This window comes from Pholcus phalangioides, unplaced genomic scaffold (genome assembly GCF_987345545.1).
Source record: "Pholcus phalangioides strain wild (caught in Gottingen) unplaced genomic scaffold, Ppha-v1.0 ptg000007l_1, whole genome shotgun sequence".
Taxonomy (NCBI): domain Eukaryota; kingdom Metazoa; phylum Arthropoda; class Arachnida; order Araneae; family Pholcidae; genus Pholcus; species Pholcus phalangioides.
In genome coordinates, this window is record NW_028301600.1 from 8,607,438 (window position 1) to 8,628,479 (window position 21,042).

The 21,042-nt window shown below is 35.1% G+C and overlaps 1 protein-coding gene across 2 annotated transcripts in view; it reads right to left on the reverse strand.

Annotated features, from left to right (window-relative positions):
• Nucleotides 1-21,042, reverse strand: part of LOC149084890 (carbonic anhydrase-related protein 10-like) — a 353,124-nt gene that overhangs the window by 30,444 nt on the left and 301,638 nt on the right. The window contains exon 10 of one of the 2 annotated variants that reach the window (XM_089232625.1): nucleotides 18,933-19,530. In XM_089232625.1, coding sequence (XP_089088751.1) covers nucleotides 19,499-19,530 — 32 coding nt within the window. In that variant the 3' untranslated portion in view covers nucleotides 18,933-19,498. Of the gene's footprint in view, nucleotides 1-18,932; nucleotides 19,531-21,042 lie in introns of those variants that run through there. The other variant, XM_089232624.1, reaches the window with a different exon arrangement.

Genomic DNA, 21,042 nt, shown 5'->3' on the forward strand with positions numbered 1-21,042 from the left:
TTTCGCCCACTTTTCCCATCACGTGGTCTCAAGGGTATAGAAAATGGTCACAGATGGTTCTTGGGAAAATGTTCCTTGAGGTTGTCCTTCCAAATTGTCCTTTAGCTTCCATTAAAAAAACTGCCGTATAAAATTATAGTTTATAACTTCTTCGCTCACAAGGTGCGTCAAAATGAAGAGGGCGTTTGTTCTGACGCGCCGGAGTAATAACAATAACACACATTGCATTTTTACCACCTAGAATAGGACGGAATATCTTGTTTGCGTCGGGGAAGGTGCAATAATCAACTGAAAATATAGTATTGATCATTACAAACCTTCTAATGAGCTACAAACTCCAAAATGAGCATGACTTCAAATATGAAGGAAAATTAATCTTAAGCATCTGAAAAAGAAAGGAAATTTTTTTCTATTCCTTTAGCTGATTTAATGTCTAGAACTAACTGGGCTGCAGGCCAGCTATCAAGATGAATGTACAGTGATGGCAAAAAAGAAAAGTACATAAACATAATATATTACTGTTGCTGCGGGTTTTGTTGGTTTTTTCCCCCAGTTGCGTCGTTAATAACAACCTGACTGTACTTATAAAACTATTAAATATGATCAAATGGAAAGATGTCGGCCACAGAAAAAAAAAATACACAAACAGAACATTCGTTAAATGTCGAATGTGGTGTTAAACCCCATGCAATATTTTTGATGTTATGTGCACATTATATAACGCCTTTTTTCCTCGGTAAAGCCAGTCCGAGAGTAGGCTGACCGCTCAGCTTACTCTAAGAACTTCAGCTTACTTGATGACCAAGGGCCGCTGTAGTTTAAGCCCTTTGAACATTAAACTCTCGTCACAAGGTGTACTTTTCACAGCACACCGACTCCGGGCATTCGACGTACAGCAATAACCGATAAAGTTGGGTCGGAAAACCCGTCTCTCTAAAGGAAACAGTGCTATACTTTCGTCCCCACGAATCCGGGCGGGAAGAGTTCTCGGCAACGGGATAAGTCCAGTGGCAAAGTCCTGGTATACCTTCGTCCTCGTCTTGAGCACGTTCGGCAAGGGTGTATTGAGAAGGCTTCATCTATCGAGTGTCCAAACCGGTTCGGGCATTGATCTCTACTAACACTGACAAATTCCCTGGACGGATCATGCTGATCCCTTGAGAATACGTGCGAATCACGTTATTATTATAAAAAAAATATATGAATATACTCTGCGCATCATCTTGGCCGAAAACTTTGAGAACGAAATGAATTATTTCTGCACTAACCAAATTAAAAATTTGAAAAACGATTGAAGAGATAAACATTTGCTGATATTTATGTTTTTAATAATTAATTGAATATAAAATAATATATATTTGAATATTAAAAAATAATATTTGAATATAAAAAATGAAAAAATTCTGAAAATTCCAAAAAATGAATTCTCGGGTATGAAAGGGTTATAATAGATGAAATCAGTATACACGATAGAGAAATGATTCTTCTAATCTCTCAAACGCACATGTGAAATGGACCTATTGTGACAAATGACGAAAAATATTGTAACAAACGGGGGGGAAACTGTTGCCAGGAGACTCGGTGCGAGTAAATATTCAGCTGTTACCATGCGTCCCGTATTTACGGGACGCATGGACATTATTTTTTGCCAAATCTCTTGGTCTGGTGCAAGCCAAAGTTTTTCAGACTGAAAAATATCACTAGAAAGGGCTATCAAGAGGAAGTAGTTAAATCCCAGAATCTAAAAATACATTGAGAATGGGTTCTTCAGTACCGACAAAACTACAGAGCTGGTTCTTTTACGGGTCTATATAAATAAAATGGAGAAAGGAACATACAGATGCACCTGAGACCGAATTAAAAAAAAAAAAAAAAAAGCTATATTCAATGAAAGAAAAAGTTAAGGACAGTTTTTCTCCATAAAAAAAACGAAAGAGTTTCCACGCACAGGGTTATCTGAAGTTACTTCCCATTTCTTCTGCTCCAGTTTTTAAAATGCATTTCCTTTTCTTACGAAATTTTCGGGACGTTGTTTTCGCTTTAAGGTCGCACATTTATCGTTTCAATTTTTTTTTGCGACTGCCACAGTCATCGCTATACAATATATCATTTCACAAGTTTTAATATATATAAAGAAAAATACTTCGAGAGTTGAAACTTTTCTCGAGAAATGTTTTTGTTCTTATACCTGCTGATATGTATGTGTGTGTGCAGCATTTGAAGAATTTTTTTTTTCAAATTTGTGCCAAGAAATATATTAAAAGAGTCCGGATAGTTTAAGAACTTTCGCAACAAATAATATATAAAATTGGTTTAAGAGGTGAACTCTAGGCCGTTAAATTATTGTATCTTATTTTTTGGAAAATACAAGATTTTTTTTAAGCTCATTTTCATATCTGCCAAATAGATTGGTTCTTATTAGTGATTTCTCGACTGGTGACGAGTTGACTCATATTTTCATGCTCAATATTTTTTGAATTTTAAAGTTTCCATGTGAATCACTAATTTATATTGAAAAAAAAACCATTCAGAGTGTTCAAAGCTGTTCAAAAATTTTGGTTCTCAGTCAGGTGCTGGTTTAGGGGTAGTTGATTTGGAAAAAAAGTTTTCTACGATTCAATAAAGCTATTTAGATGGCAGCACAAAATTATTTACTTTTTTTATTGACTTACAAGTTAACAAAATTTAGCTACAGGAAGATGAAAAATTTTGATTTTTCTCATTTAATTTTCAAAAAATATGATCAATAACGTGGACGAAACTTATACATTTTACACCTACATACTCTATTATTTTCTAAAATCATAAAACAAAGAAGAATTATTGGTAATTTCTATATTTCTATATATTTTTTCAAAGTTTTTAAGTGGTTTCATGAGTAGACCGCCGTCTACTTAAAGCTAAGAAGTGTGGCATTTTTTTGTTGCTAGGCTATTATATTATTTGCTTGCAAGTAGGGAGACTGAATTATGTGTTTTTGGGGGTAGTTTTCGTGTCCTTCCCGTTTTCCGAATTAAAAGCAAAACGTAACATTCACCTACCAGTAAAGTGTACATCATAAAAGATGTCTTTGTCGCACCAAAGACACACAAGCCTAACTGAACAATTATTATGAGCAGCACTCCTAAAGTCGTCGTCTCACATGCTTTCATATAGTTTTTCGATTTGTGAAAGTAAGACGAAATGAATAATATGAATCAATTTTGTGTACACATTTTTATTGAATAATTCTAGATAACTTTCTGTAATTTTATGATTTTATTTCGCACATTATTCATGTTTATTACTAGCTGATACAAAATCGTATCGTACGAAATAGAATCAGAATAAGTACCAGATTTGTCGTTATATTTTGTAATAACCTGAAAGTTTTTGCAAATTTTATTTTTTTAGAATATTTACCAAAGAAATGATAAATTATTATTATTTGTTTATCTTTTTGATAATAAAACTAACATCTTGAAAATTCATCAATATCATTGTTTGTATACAGGGCCGTTAAACCTCCACCCACCTTCTCTCACAGGGATGTAAAAAAAAAATTCTTACCATATTTCACATCCATAAAGGTCAGACATTACATTTATCAAGTTATTTCATTAAGTATTGCAGGTATTAACAAGGCCCGTCAAAGGGTTTAAGGCTACCGTAAATATACAAATACTAACACTGCTGATAACAGAAGGGGGAACAACGTAGCACCAAATGCGATAATACAAGTGTTGAACGTCATCTGTGAAATTTCACGAGAGACGACTAACGCACTATGGTTTAGCAATCCAATGTTCAAATGAATCGGGAAACTACTAGATTTTTTGTCTAAAAGGGCAATGTGGGTGGTGAACGGTGGTGGTACAGGGTTCCATGATGATCATTGTACCAACATGGTTATGAAGTTTCTACGGTATAACAATTTTTCTGACTTGGATGGCGGTATAGCGAAATTGAGTCATTTCTGAATGACAAAGGGTTGCCTTCTCCGTGTCCCACGGAATTCATGGCTGCTGTTCTATCCGTTGAAAAATCTCCGAAAACAAGATTCTGAGACCATTGCCGGAATAACACAAGCTGTTTGCAACGATATCATCAGAAACATGTCATGTTAGTATTATCAAAGTTTATTGATACTGCTGCAAACCACTTTTGACCATAATCGTCATAAATCAATCCTTCTAAATTACATGTACATCAATAAATAATGATTGTTTTCCCTGGAGCTATGGAATCTTCCAGAATGGCAATACGACATGTTTCTTGAAATGTCTGGAAATTTTTGAGCGATCATAAGCACAATCAAAGCATAGATTCCTGAAAACCCCAGACTCGAATCCAATCGAGTATATTTCGGACTATATCACAATCTTTTTTAGGAGCGGGCCGAGAAACAAAAATAAAAATTTTGTCGGGCAGGACATATTCGGACATTGATTCATAATTGGAATTTTTATGCTTAGAAATGAAGTGGGGGTGGTGTTGTATACTTTTTGAAGATTGCCACAATTTCATTGTTAAGGAGAGACAATAGTATATTCTTTACAACTAAGAAAAAATAAATAAGTATATTTTAATAACTTTATGCATATTTAATTGCATATATGTTTGCGTAAAAGTTTTTAAATCAATTCCTATACAAATTCTCACAACTATATTTTCTGTATGCAAAAAAGGATGCTTGCAAAAAATATATCCCCCGAAATGAATCTTTTCAAAACAATGAAATCAAAAAATTTCTATACTTATCATTTTAAAATCTGCGGCGAGACAGACAGAATTTCTAAGCAGGCCGTACTTTGCCCATTACTAGACTATAGATTACCATGTTCAATCCATAAATCTTCCTCTAAGAACTTTAAACAACTGCCGAATGAATTATAGTCCATCTCCAAATATACATAACAGTTGTATACCTTACATTCTTATTGTGTCAATTGCAGACCATCTAGCTGATTCGTATTGCACGAAACTATAATTATGTGTATTAGTTGGTGGTCACATATTACTGTGACTAGACTGTATTTCGTTTACAAATGCTTTTGATATTTGCTTTCCCTCATGGATAGCCTTTATGCAAGGAAAACCGTTTTACGAGCAAAATATTTTGTTTATGGTACATTATTTTTTTGCTATTATAGATGAAATAAATTTCATCAAATCACATTCATCAAAATGACCCGATCAGTTATATTCATTTTTATAGTCATTTTCATTCTTTTGTTGGGATGATTATTTAAAAAAAAAACTGAAATTTTATGCAATGTGGAACGAGTGAGAAGAGTTTATGCATAAAATGCCGGTGACCAGCGCTTTAACATAATTTTGGATCGCTATGAGTAATAAAGAAAATAATTAATTTATAATTTTATTAATTATAAATTATTTTTTAATTAATTATAATTTTAAATAAAAAATTTTCTAAATTATAATTTTAAATAATTTTTTTTAAATTATAATTTTATTAATTTAATTTATTAATTTATAAATTAAATAATTAATTTTTTCATTTATGGAAATATAGTGGCAAAAATTGCGTTACAGTAAAATTTCGATTAACCGTCACTCCTTTAACCGTCAGTTTCTGTTATCTGTCATCGTCTGAAAAAAACGGAAAAAACAGCGGTTCAAAAAGATGGCCTATAAAATGTATTTATGGTTGTCTTATTCTACGTATGGATAGCTCCTCGATTTACCCCAATATGTTTATCGTATTTCTTTTTAATTGTGTCAATTATGTTAGAATTTCCAACCCCCGGGAGTAAGCTATTCCATTTATTAACAAACCTAAAAGATAAAAATTCCCAGCGACACCATAATCTAGAATTGTCCCTTACCAAACGATACTGGTGTCCCCTTGTAAGAGCAGTCGATTGGCGTTGAACTAAAAGTTCATGGTCCATCCTATCCATACCGTTGAAAATTTTGAACACTTCGATCATATCTCCCCGACATCTGCGTCCATCCAATTTAAACATATTCAGAAATGAAGTATTTCTTCATAACTCAAGACGCATGTGCCAATAAGGGCACGCGTAGCTCTTCTCTGCACCCCTTTAACCAAGTCTATGTCCCTCTGTAGGTATGGTCTCCAAAACCTTACAGCATACTCCAGTCCAGGACGAACTAAGCTTTGGAAAAGCGGAAGAATGACTTTAGGAGAACGCGAAGAGACCATTTTGAATATGAAATCAAGCATTCAGTTTGCTTTTTTGACCACCGCTGAACAATGTTCAGAAAACCTAAGCCGCTCGTCAATGAGAATTCCCAAATCGGTGACCCTAGTTGCATACGGGATAGTGATACCATTCAACTCGTAAGAGAAACGTCGGTTGTTCAAACCAAAATTAGTGACCATGCACTTGTCAAGACTTAACTCCATGCTCCATTCATTTGCCCATGTTCCAATCCAGTTCAAGTGGGTCTGGAGCAACTCCCGATCGCTTTGATTCCCAACTACGCCCATTAGCTTCATATGTGGAATATCCGCTGAGATATTTGAATTCAAAAATTGGAGAAAAACCAATAAAGGACAGCTCAAATGAGGAAAAGAAGCGTCGTCCGTTAGTTTGTGATGCTCTTTCATAACTTTTTTTCGATTGTTGAATTCAAATATCTTAGCGAATAGTGTACTTGAAAACGTGAATTTTTTTTGTTGGCCTCAGAAGAGCCAGAGCCACAACTTTTTAATTAGAAATTAGAACACGGGGGAACGTATAAAGGTTTAGATTTTTTATTTTGTGACACACCGTATCATCACTCTCAATACTGGTACACGGTAATTTTTACAACGATTTTTGAGTATTTTTTAATTTGGTGTAATACCTTTCTGACGGACGGTTGATGAGATAAAGGCTGCATTAGCACCTACAGGACACCCTGTATACATAAGTTGTGACATAAACTTATACATTTTTAAGTAGACATTATTCTTTCCGTAATGTAAAAGAAAAGGGGGTTATTTGCTCGGGGACTTTTCCGAGAAATTCTGGCTATCTAACAACACAAAAAAAAGTAAAACCACTGCACGGAACATAATAGATGGCAGGAATATTCCGAATGGTACACGAGAAATTTTGCTTATGGTTTTTTATAGGTTAGCACGAAGAAAAACTCGAGATATGGAAATGTTTCTTTCTCGGAAAGTTTATGCATAAATGATGGAAGCCACAACTTGGACGTATGAGTGAACCACGTTTTTTCCCTTGCCTCTTCCTACGTGGGAATAAAATATAGTAATGATAACCACAAGACGAGGAGCCAAAAACAATGCTTCTCTCTTTTCTCTATCCTTTCTTTTTTTTACTTTAGATGCTGGCTTTTCCAACTCAATACGTCCAACTAATTTCAGCAGTGAAATTGAAAATTCTCGAGCATACTACGCAATTCTTTATCTAAATTTCATCAATGCACATATAGTGCAACCTCAATTCACGGAAGCAGAGTTGCAAAAGCCGATTGGTTTTGACCTTTTTTCATGCTCTTGGATGCACGAGATTAAACTGTATCGATGTGTTGGAGGAAAAAAAAAATTCTATAAAAATGAGCAAGATTCTCTTTTCCATGTTTCCGATATTTCTCCGTATTGTACGTAACAGGATTTTACTCACTGACTATACTGCGGAATTTCTGTAAATTTCCGGAAAATAAAAACTCGAAGGCAAAATGTAACAATATTCTATAGTGAAAATGAATTCATGGAAACGTAGTATTTTCAAGATAAGGATTTTAAACACGTGGCACCAAGTGAAAAGGTATTATCGGCTGAAACATTTATTATTACCGGTTGTAGATATATATGAGATCAGTATTTGGAATGTATTTGATAAAAAAATGGATGCGGACTGTGTCATTGCCACGCGGCCGTAAATTTGAACTTGAATACATCTCTTTTAAACACCTCGTTACATTGTAATACCACCCGTTTAGTCCAGGTGGTATTACTGTGCAATGTAACAATGTAACATACAGTACGCACAACTTTTAATCGAACGATGACGATATATTGGATTCTAAAAGTTGTAGAATGAAGCGGTTTTCACCAAAAATTATGGTTTGTGCTTTTCTACCCGACTATGTGCAATTCGCCTTGATGAGGGGTCATCTGCATATTTAGTATTATTCAAACTTCGAAATCTTCAATATAAACCATTATTTTTTTATATCTTATCTGATTTATCGCATTGCATTGACCCTAAAAATAAAATTTCATCGCTGTAAGTATAAAGTATAAAAATGGGAGATGTATGAGTGAAAATGTGTTTGGGGACACTCCCAACATTGAGAAACTAAATTTGAAGGTTGATTGCAGGGGGAAAACACACACACCAAAGAAGTTTCGAACGATAAATGCTCCATATGCTACGCGAGTGTTTAGATTTAGTGCTGCTGAAAAGTAAATAGTTTTTATTTTATGGAGGTGAAAAACAATTTTTTTTATAATCTTCATTTTAGTGACTTTATATCCGTGATTGAATGAATATTTATGCCATAATCATTTCAAACGATGTGTCACAGAGCAATTGTTTGTGACGACAATTTCGTCAATTTAGAAAAAATATAAGAATTTTCCGTCGATCGTTGCACTAATTTATATTATAATTCTGTTTCATTCTGCAATTCCCCAATTTTTAATAATGCTAAAAAAAATACGGATGAAACAGAATGCTGTGGTTTTAGCGCAGAGACGACTCCACCAACAGCCACTTTCCTAAACTTGGCGCACACTAAGATCATTTACGCTATTGGGAGAACCGTTATTTATTGATTATTATCTCCATAAATATTAACATCAATCTAATTGTATGGTATTAATTTGTGAATACTTTGCACATTATTACATTTACCATTTCAGCTCATGAATGTTGTCTAAGGAATGAAACGAATTTATGAAATAGTGAAAAGTTGCAAAATTTGGTTGTTTATTTGTTTACTCGAATACTTAAAAAAATGTTTCAGAAACTGAATGGATGACTTATTTATCGTACCACCATATACATAAAACAATAATGCCCATTTTAGTAAAATTATGAGCTTCATATTTAAACATTTTCGCATAATTTGTCATTTGATGAGAAATTTTTCAATGAGTTTCAAATTTATATCTTGTGTATGGTCCCTACACGTGGTCACTACAAGTGGTCATTTTCATATAATCGCTCATATCTTGTGAAAAAGAGGTCAGATTTGAATGAAAAAATTGATGCTGTTGGGTTTTCGACTATGCTGATTCGAATGGAGTAAAAATTAATGTATTCTTATATTAATAAATTTTTGAAATATGTTTTAATAATCCATAACTCACATTTAAAAAAAAGCCAAATTCAAAATTAGTCATAAATTTATGTTTGGCCCGTTAGAATCTATCATTTAAAATAAAAAATAATGAGATACCTATATTATTTCCGTAATTATGATAAAAAAAAAGATGTTTCTGTTTAACATTACGACACTCATTTTTCAATTATTTATATTTCACTAACTGTTCGTTCAAAATTGATGAAATTTGGTGTTTCGGCATTTCTTGAGATACTAAATCCAAATATGGAAGAAAAAAATGGGGTTACCATTGGACTTTCAAAATTTTTATCTATTTTTAATATGTACATGACCGCTTAAGAAAAAATGAACTTAATACACTTATGGAAGATTTTAAACGAAGAAAAATGCTACCTTTCTTTTTTCTTTACAATAAATAGTTGTATAACCCAAGACATCGCCATCGTTCGGTTAAAAGCTGTGCGTACTGTACATTTGTTTTGCGTATGTATACTGTAAAATAGGATATCGGGAAATTTTTCATGCCTATATCTATCGCCATCTTATGAACCTGTGCTTTTTTCATAATTTTGAAAATTCCACTACATATATATTTTTAAATTTCTGAAAATAACGAATAATTGAAAATTCTCAAACATACACTACGCAATTCTTCATCTAAATTTCATCAGTGCATAAACAGTGGAGCCACAATTCACTGAAGTCATAGTTGAAATAGACAATTGGTTTTGATTTTTTATGCTCTTGGATGCACGAGATTAAACTGTATCTATGTGTTGGGGGGGGGGGAATTGTATAAGAATGAACAAGATTCTCTTTTCCATGTTTCCGATATTTCTTCGCATTATACGTAACAGGATTTTAATCGTTGACTACTTCGGAATTTCTTGAATTTAAATAAAAATTTGGCAAATAATACGGCTAATAAAAATCTGATGGCAAATGCAATATATATATATTATATAATGGAAATGACTTCATGGGAAAACAGTATTCTCAAGATAAAGCTTTTCGACACGTGGCAATTACCAAGTGAAAAAGTATTACCAACTGAAACATTTATTATTACCGGCTGTAGATATATGTGAGATAATATTTCGAATGTTTTTGATAAAAAATAGGTTCAGGCTGGGTCATTGGCATGGCCGTAAATTTATAAACTTGAATATGCCTTTTAAACCTTGTATTGTAATACCACTTGTTTTGTTCAGGTGGTTTTACTGTGTAATTTATGTAACGTATAATTTTTTTGCCTTCATATAAATAGAGTATCGTGGGGAATACCTCTTCTCTCTCTCTTACCTAGATATATCCTAAACTCTGTGCTTTTTCATCATTTTGAAAATTCCAATTTTTTTTCACTACTACAAACAGTGGAACCGCAATTCACTGAAAAAAATTTGCAAAAGCCGATTGGTTTCGAATTTTTTTTACGCTATTGGATACGTAAGATTAAACTATATCGAAGTTGGAGTAAAAAAAATCTTTTTATAGGAATGAGCAAGATTTTCTTCATGTTTCCGATATTTCTTTACGTCATACGTTATAGGATTTTATTCATTGACTATTTCGAAATTTCTGAATTTTATGAAATCATGAATATTTCAGAAATAGAAATTAAAATGCTGTGATCAGATGGCAAAATGTAACAAGTCACTTTTTCAAAGTTTCACGAGGGCAAATTTGTAAACAATATTTTGCAAAAATGTGATACTGTGGCTTTTTGTCTTATTGCAGTTTGCCTCCGTTGGTTCCTCATAAACCGAAAGAGATGGACGAAATTTTGTCACCTTCCATAATTTTGACGAACGAGACTCGAGAATGCGAATAACTCAATTTTTTGGGAAAAGTGACTCGTGTGGTATTTTACCATCTGAGCACAGAATTTAACTGTATTGATGTTGGTCATTTGATCATTTTTGTCGCACCACCCTCATTTTCTTCACACGAGGGATAATTATACCGAAACTTACAATTTATTGCCGATTCCGAACGGCAGGCTTGTTTTTTATACTCATCGAGAGGTTGGTGCTCTAACTCCTCGATGGGGGACTCCCTGCAGTAGCAATGTTTTCGGCGGTGATGTCGCCGTTTCTGTTGTGCCCTTGTGTCAGGATAGTTTTCTGACAAGGACGAACCGGGTATTGAACTCGCGACACCTCTAAACCTCCTTTGGTTCTTTAGGCGAGTATCTTATCGACCTAAAAGGAAAACAATCTTTGTATGCTATTTGAGCAACATTTTCTTTTCCATGTTCCCGCTATTTTTTTATATTATAGCCTTATAGCCCTACGTTATAGGATTTTACTCGTTGACTGGAAGTTGACAAACTATTTGGAAAGTTCATGAAATCACACATATTTTAAAAATAAAATTTTGAAGGGAAATGTAACAATATTCTATAGTGAAAATGAATTCGTGGAAACGCAATATTCTGAGATAAAGATTTTAGACAAGCGGCCATTACTAAGTGAAATAGTGTTATCACCTGAGACATGTATTGTTACCGGTTGTAGATACGTATAAGTGAGATAATATTTTGAATATGCATATTAAAAACAAAAATGGGTGCAGACTGTGTCATCGGCACGCCCGTAATTTCTGCTTGAATGCGTCTTTTAAACCTCGTTGCATTACAATGCCACCTGTTCAATCCAGGGGGTTTTACATACAATATAAAAACGCACAATTTTTTGCTTTCGTATCCGCTCTAAATCTAAGTCAAAACTGACTATTAAAAAAATATTTTTTGATTGATTTGTATTTATTGTTGTCAAACTTCCCTTTAAAAAGAAAAAAAATATATACATATAAAATATATATTTAATCAGTCTCAATCTAGGTCGATATCTTTACTAAGACCATACGAGTTAGTTACCCTTTTACATACCTCAAGTCCTAACTTGATAAAAGAATCATGAAAATAATTTACAACTGTCACAAATGAAGGCAACAACATAATGAGGGGAAAAACTGTTGTCGGTTACTTTATACTGTTCTTTCCCAACTTTTCTCCGATTCTTGAATTCAAATATCTCAGCGAACATTGTACTTGGAAAACCGAACTTTCTTGTTGGTCTCGGGAGGAAACAAGGCAACAAATTTCTAATTGGGTTTTCGAGGACAGAGTGTCTGTAAAAAAGTTATTTTTTTTTAAATTTTAATAACTATACAACTCCTTGCAATATCAATGAAGTGTCTGAATTCAACAAAATATTTGGATACTTTTTCTAATTGGAAGTATGCCTCTAGGATCAAAGGTTCGCCAGTAATTTGTGTCTAAGAGACTTAAGGCATCACCCTGTATATAGAATACACGCACGGTTTTCTATAAACCGTTTTTTCACAATTTCAACAGAAATTGTTATATAATTTATTTAAACGAAAGATAAAAAGGGTTTTCGAACCATGAAAGATTGGTGCAGTTATATTGTTTCGCCATAAAAAATATCCTTGAAGATAATACATACTATAATAACGATATGTAGCAATCATTACGTGACTTTGTAAAATGCATCCTTTAGTTGCATTTATACTCGAGAATAAATATTCTTGGGATTCAAAGATGCTTTTGGTGTAAGAAAGGGACATCAATAATACTCAGTCAGAGAGCGGGGAAATCGGTGTTTGGAGAAAGATCAGTCTACCCATGCATTTAAAGCTTCTTTCCTGCAAAGCAAACAATTTCTTGACAATTTATGGAGTTCGCCGGGCGAGCGTTGCCGACTTGGGAAATATTTCTCTGGATTTTGTGTAAGCCTTAAGAAAGCAGCGAACCGCGTGCAGTAACGGCCGATATCGACGCCGAATTCGAACATTCTCGATCGGTATGCTGCTGCTAGAACGATTCCAGTCAACGCTATAGCCAAAATATCTCTTTCCATAAGAATGTGCTTCGAAGGAATTCACATCGCGATTTTCCTCCCTTTCCATCACATATCGGAAAACCGAATGAGAATGGATACTACTGGGCTATTTACTAGAGGCGTGTATGAGATTTTCTGGAACATGTGTATGGCGTTAAGGGGTACGAACGTTTTATTTGCTTATAAAATGCAAATGTATTGTTTTTTTCCTCTTCTTACGGTGATGATCGATCATTTATTGGCGTGTTATTATAAAACTTTGAAAAAGAAAATGCTTGGAGATGAATAAAGATTTAATAGGTGCATTTTTTATCGCTATGGATTTTAAGCACTTCGTGGTTAGAAATAAGAAAACTGATTAAATTGTGATCGGGAATAACTTTCATCGATTTTTATTTTAGTCGGAATAGTTTCAACGACGTCGTTTTTTTTTAAGCTGATTCTGACGTTTTGCAAAATTTTATGACAAGGATGTTTAAGGCCATTAAAAAATGAATCTTTTTTTGTCACAAACAGGCAAATTACCCAATGAGGTGGCTGAAAAAATTATGCCCATAAAAAATATAAATGTAAAATATAACCAAAATATCCAATATAAATGCACATATCATAAAAAATAATATATAATACACTATGCCCATAAAAAAGGTTATGGCTGTCTTATTTGAGTATGGATAGCTTCTCGATTTATCCCGCTATGTCTACCGTACTTCTTTTTAAACGTATCAGTTGTGTTAGAACTCACGATCCCCCGGATGTGAGCTATTCCATTTATTAACAACCCAATCAGTGAAAAACTCTCTGCGACACCACAACCTGGAGTTGTCCCTTACTATACGATACTGGTGTCTCCTTGTCAAAGCAGTCGATTGGCGGCGTATTAATAATTAATCATGGTCCATCCTATCCATCCCGTTGAAAATTTTATCATATCCACCCCCGGACACCTGCGTTCTTCCAATATAAAAATATTCAAAAAATGAAGACTGTTCATAACTCAAACCCCGTGTGCCAACAAGGACACGCGTAGGTCTTCTCTGCACCCGCTCCACCAAGTCCATGCCTCTCTGTAGGTATGGTCTCAAAAACCTTACAGCATACTCCAGTCCAGGACCAACTAAGCCTCGAAAAAGCAAAATAATCACTTTAGGAGGACACTTTCCGCTTTCCTGACAAACGCTGAATAATGTTCAGAAAACTTAAGCAGCTCGTCAATCAGAATTCCCAAATCGGTGACCCTAGTTTTATCCGGGATAGTATGTATGAGAATAATTGAAATTCCTCTGTTAAAGCTTCGAATATTATAGATATCTAGTTCTGTTGTGGTGGGTTGGTAAGATGCGGAGTTACAGATGGGAAGGGTTCAGGGTACATGGGTTCAAACCCACCCACCGACCTACAGAAAAATACACTTTTTACTAGCAAATTCGCAGATGATGTGAAGCTAATGGGGGTAATCGGAAATGAAAGCGATAGGGAGTTGCTCCAGACCAACTTAAACAAGATTGCAGCATGGGCAAATGAATGGAGCATGACGTTTAGCGTAGATAAGTGCATGGTCGCTCATTTTGGTTCGAACAACCCACGGTTCTCTTACGAGTTGAATGGTGTCACTATCCCGGATGCAACTAGAGTCACCGATTTGGGAATTCTCATTGACGAGCGACTTAAGTTTTCTGAACATTGTTCAGCGGTTGTCAAAAAATCGAATAGAATGCTTGGTCTCATTTTCAAAAAGGTCTCTTCGCGTTCTCCTAAAGTCATTCTTCCGCTTTTTCGAGGCTTAGTTCGTCCTGGACTGGAGTATGCTGTAAGGTTTTGGAGACCATACCTACAGAGGGACATAGACTTGGTTGAAGGGGTGCAGAGAAGAGCTACGCGTGTCCTTATTGGCACACAGGGCTTGAGTTATGAAGAAAGACTTCATTTTTTGAATATGTTTACATTGGATGAACGCAGGTGTCGAGGAGATATGATCGAAGTGTTCAAAATTTTCAATGGGATGGATAGGATGGACCATGAACTTTTAGTACACCGCCAATCGACTGCTTTTACAAGGGGACACCAGTATCGATTGGTGAGGGACAATGCAAGGTTATGGTGTCGCAGGGAATTTTTCTCCAATAGGGTTGTTAATAAATGGAATAGCTTACCCCCGGAGGTAGTAAATTGTAACACAATTGACACGTTTAAAAAGAAATACGATAAACATGTTGGGGTAAATCGAGAAGCTATCCATTCTTAGAATAAGACAACCATAAGTATTCTTTATGGGCATTGTATAATATTTTATCATGTGTATATATTGTTTGTAATTTGTGTTAATTGCATTTTTAATTGGGTTGCTGTATTTTTGAAACATATGACAACCATATTTTTATGGGCATCTTTTTATCAGCCACCTCGTTGGGCATTTTGCCTGTTGTGGCGTTGTATTTGTATTTGTATTTGTATATAATTTTTTTGCACTACTAAATTAACTACTTATTAAACTGAACATAATAAGTTATCGTATGGACATTTGCATATCTGAATTGAAAATATTGATTTGTTTCACCGAGTCTCCTCCTTATAGTTATTTCTCATTTCCTATTTGTACTAATAGATGCCACTGATATAGCGGTTTTCATTTGTTGAAAAAAAAGTTACAATAATTACAAACAATTCCATATTGTAACATATTAACCGTTTTACTTACGGGGTTTTGCCAACAAAGTCGGCCGATTTGGGGATAAAGAAACAGTGATATATCTCCGAAACTGTTGTATGTGTTGAAATTGGAGCGGAAAGGGGGGGGAAGATGAGTGGATTGGGCTTTCATTTCGTTATCAACAAAATCTACCACCCTTCCCTTATTATATAAATATATACAAGAGGTCTCCCATAAATTCATAAATATTTTAAAATTCATTGAAACTATAAAGGAAATGGTATATTTGAATGCGGTATGCGAAAACGTTATTCTCACGAAGGGAGTTTTTTTGGTAAGGAAAAACAATTCAGTCCACATTTTTCTTGATGGAGGGCGAGAAAAACCAGTCCGACAAGAGTGATAAGATCCGAACCTTTCTTTAATCACTTCTGTGTCCGAAACGTTCGCAAAACTTCAGTTGGTGATTCGTGCCTGAGGTAAAACAACTTCACTAACAATGCTCTATCAGCCAATGTCAACATCGCAATGAAAATTTTATGTAAGCACCAGCAAAAGGAAAACTCGGAAATGAGTTGTTAATAGTTCACCCTGCATTTTATGCCTCTGATTTGAATATTTCAAGTGATTGATTTTGTGTAGCGCCCTCTATTGACGAAAATTTAAACTAACTTACTAACTAATTCACTGTCAGCCTTATGCTATAGACACATATAAAAGAGGTGATAAGTAACATTAATGTTTTAAGTTGTTTTAAGCTCTTGAGATTTAAACCCAGTACCTAGTATTGTAAATGTAATAGTAATAAAATCAGAGTTACTAGATTTTCTCGCCGCATCAAATACGGATACTCATTAAAGCAGAAAAATTCAGTCATTATTCGTGAATTAGCACTTAATAATAACTTTTTTCGGGTTTGCTGATTTTCAAATATATTTGATATTTATATACTTTTTATGGTAATGACCGTGCGACAAAAATGATCTAAATTGTCGGTGGTCGGCTGAAGTTGGTTTTCTGTGGTTCCCAACTTCAAGGCGCAAATGCGAGCCGATCTCCCCGTTAAAAAGTCTCGCCACAGAGAGCAACAGTCCTACAACGATAAATCATTCAATCATAACACTTCACTCATAGTTTGCAAAATTGGTGGCAGATGGCAGCGCTACACATAACAAGCATTACAGAGAAACACAAATAACTTCACGTCAGGTTTCACTACACGCACACGCACATTCCCGCATGTACCGATTCGTTGGGGGTTCCGCGGGGGGGTGTGGGCGGGGTGCATGTGTGATGTAGCAGTAGTAGGTAGGGCCTCCAAAAAATGGCTTGGGGATCCATGATGTTTTTAAGTCAGCCACCTCGTTGGGCAATTTGCCTGTTGTGGCGGTGTATTTGTATTTGTATTTGATCATTTTATGGTATTTTTTTCAGCCACCTCGTTGGGCAGTTTGCCTTTCTCGGTCTTTGATTTTGTATTTGAATTTTGTATTAATAAGTTAAATTATCTGTTTTGCCACACACGATCAAAAAAAATTCGCTCCAATGAAAAGTTCACCAATTCATGACCAAAAACTTGACGTATGTCCAAATGAGATTTTATTAGAGTCCATTCTTTCTATGTTTTTTCTTTCTGTCATGCTATTCTGTAATTTTAATTATAATTGAATTTTTCCTCATGTGAAATGTTGTTTTGTAAAAGATGGAAATCTCACATTTTTTTATGAAACTACGGTGTGGACATGATAAGGACCTTGAAAATACGGAACAGGACGAACCGAACATATTCAAAGGTAATGTCCGTAAGTATAGCATACACAAAAGGAGTTCGAAAATTGTGAAACACATTATCAAAACATAAAAACATAATCAATTAGAAATATGAATCATATAACGAGAAACCATCCAAATACAAATACGGAGCTCTGATTACCCTAACAAAATCCTTATTGGTAAAAAATCCATAGTTTGCTTCTGGATATTCTCGACTGAAATTTAACACAATTTTTTTAAACGAAATTTTTTTTAATTAGCGAATTTAACGCACTCTGATGTGTCTTCAAAAATTTTGTTCAACATATTTTCGAGCACGCATCGCCAGTGTGGAACCCTCCTTTTATTAGTGGAATCGAACAAATTGAAAAAAAAACCCAAAAGCGTTCACGAAGTGTCTATCTAGTCTCTGGGACCTCTCTTATCCTGAACGACTGAAACTCTTGGGGCAACATTGTCTACAATGACGTAGACTGATCAACGACTTGAGGCAGCTGTATAAAATTGTCTATGGTCTCACTCAGGCGTCTTCAACCCGTTGCTCGCGAGCACCCACGGTGCTCAATGCTCGTGTCTAATTTCGTGCTCGCGAGCACTTGATCAACGTTCCAATTAAATACCTTGTACAAATTGCGTTCTAGGATTAAAATCATGCATTCGTATGTTGAACTTGTCGGAAAGGGTGCTCTTCTTTTTGATGATGGATACAGGCAGTGCTCGCGACTGGAAAAAAGTTGAAGACCTCTGGTCGAACCTATACATTGACTCTTTCATCGAACATAAAGTTCATGAGCTCTCGCACCAGAATTCCCCAGCTGTGCATACGTATTCCATTTGCGAGGAGGATTACAGTATTCATTTTCATATCGGGTCGGCAGAGGTTGGAATAGAAATCCATCCTATCTCGTTTGTACACCGACGTACGCGTTATTTTGCAAAAGACTATCAAGTTTTGACATTTACAGTTCCTTGATCATGTACACATTTAAAATTGATGACCCCCCCCCCCATGTATGTACAGTATGCCATTATTTGCTCCTTTTGTTTCGATTTTTATCGTGCTCTTTCTTTTTATTCTTCCCCACAATGTAAGGGCAACCAGTCTTTTGTGAATGTAAATAAATAAATAAATAAAATAACCTAAAAAATATATTAAGGAAACAGTTATTTTCTGGATATTTTGCTGAGGTGTACTCGGAAAGAAAAGTCATCACGTCTCCGCCGGGACTCGAACCCAGGCCCTCTTGCATACCGGGCAAGAGGGCAACCTAAAATATTGTTTTGCATCACAAGAATCAATAAAAGTAGCTAGAGGAATAGAATCATTCAAAAAGAGTTGTGTGTTAGAAGAAAAATGTATAAGTCATACTTACTATAAAAATCGCAGTTTAAACTCTGAACTTCTCTGAGCACACATTTGTAATCGAGGACGGTTCACGTACAAGTGTTTCAAATACAGCACACCATGTTTATTTGTTTTTCTTTTGTTATTTTCACTCTCTACAGGTGCTGATAAGGTTCATAGAGAGATAGAGATAGATAGATAGAGAGAGAAAGAGAAAACAGCGTCTCTTGATATGGAAGCTTCGTACACAACACCTTATTCACTAAACACAGATTGACAGCTACGTAAATCAGAGTTAGTTAGTTAGTTTGTTCTCTCAATAGCCAGAGAGATATGTGGACAAGGAAGACGACAGAATGGAAGAGGAATCAAGTGGGATACAACACAAGACGATCTATGAAAAACCAGTTAACCTTTTTTTTTTCTATTGATGATAATGGAGATGACGACGACGACCACAGTGAGGAAAACTTCACAGCATTTGATATTAACGGCGATGACAACACAGAACACTCAGCTCGCTCGAAGCAACAGTTCCGGGCCGTTGAGGCTTCTCTGGCGGCCATCCTTGATATCTCGTCGCACTGTTGTTTGTCAGGGGTCTTTTTGTCTTTGTGGCACATTTGCTGCAAAATAGCATACATTATTTCTGTAATGACTGAGCATCTAGATTGCTTTGCAAAATAATTTAGAATGTACGGGGTTGTACGAGCCCCTAGCGGCAGCAAAAATCAACGAATTCGGATGAAATTCGAGGTATAGATGTTTCGGAGTATGCTTTCGAGGATTTGAAAGAGAAATTAAACCCTAGCTCTCGCGGTTACGGCCACAATGAAACTATTACGAAAAAAATCGAATAGCAACGCCATTTATGCATTGCAAAATGATCAACTAATCAAAATACATAAATTAGAACGGTACATGTAACACTATAAACGCGGGCGTAGGACGCAGGCATAGAAAGATCTCAACAAGGGGTTAGTGCACTAGAAGCTCGGTCGGAGAATTTCTTTAAATCTACGGAAGTGCCTGACCGAGCGTCTAGCACACCAACCAATTGGTGAGATCTTTCTTTGTCTGCGTCCTGCGCCTGCATTTATGGTGCTGCGAGTAACGTTCTGACGTCATTCATGGTTTTTCACTACACCAATCATTCTGCAATAACTAGAAGTTGTTTATGCCATTTGCATTTTTCGAAATTTTGTTGCTGTAACCGTAACGGCGAGAGCTAGGGTCTCGTTTCTCATCTCAATCTCATTTCTCGAGTACATACTCTTAAACACCTATACCTTGAATTTCATTTGCATTCGTTGATTTTTGCGGGAGCTAGGGGCTCGTATATCAACAAAGTTATTTTACGACCAAGGTGCGTTGCATAAGAACATAATAAAGTAAAATCGTAAAAAATCAAGAGTTATAGGTACAGCAAACTATAATTTATTCTTTTTCAAAATATGTTTCCTCAGATGATATTTAATAGTCCCATCGTTTAATACACTTTTCAAAGAAATTAGAGACGGCTTTTTATGGAAGCTGTCTCAATGAACCATATAAAGCTGAAGTAACTAACAATTCTCCCACGGACCTTTTTCTTCAACAACAGAAACAGCTAGAAATCGCATGGTGCAAGATCCGGACTGTAAGACGGTTGTGGCATGATTTTAATACTACATTTACGTATTATGCTTCAGTTTCGAAAAGTTTGTGACAGCTGATATGCCTATCGATAAAGCGTCGTAAACTGTTAGAAATTTCAATTGTGTAGGGTTCACTGAGGCAACTTCCAAAGAAAAAACCTTCTCTACTTGCTTTGAAAAGTGAATTAAGCAATGGGACCATTGCATATTATCTGAGGAAAGATATTTTGAAAAAGTTATTTTTTGTTATACCTACTTATATTTATTAATTTTCTACGATTTTACTCTAAGTTCTTCTGGAACGCACGCGCCTTCAAAGTAATATTTTTCATGTCATATCATACCACTCTTATCATTTAGTATTTATAGTGTTTCTTGGCCTGAGTCACCACGCAATAGAAAAATAATATCGATTTTTTCCCCATATTAGCCCTTTCCAAATAAAGATTTAACATTTATTTAATTACCGTTTTTTACCCTACAAACACATTTCTTCTAGGA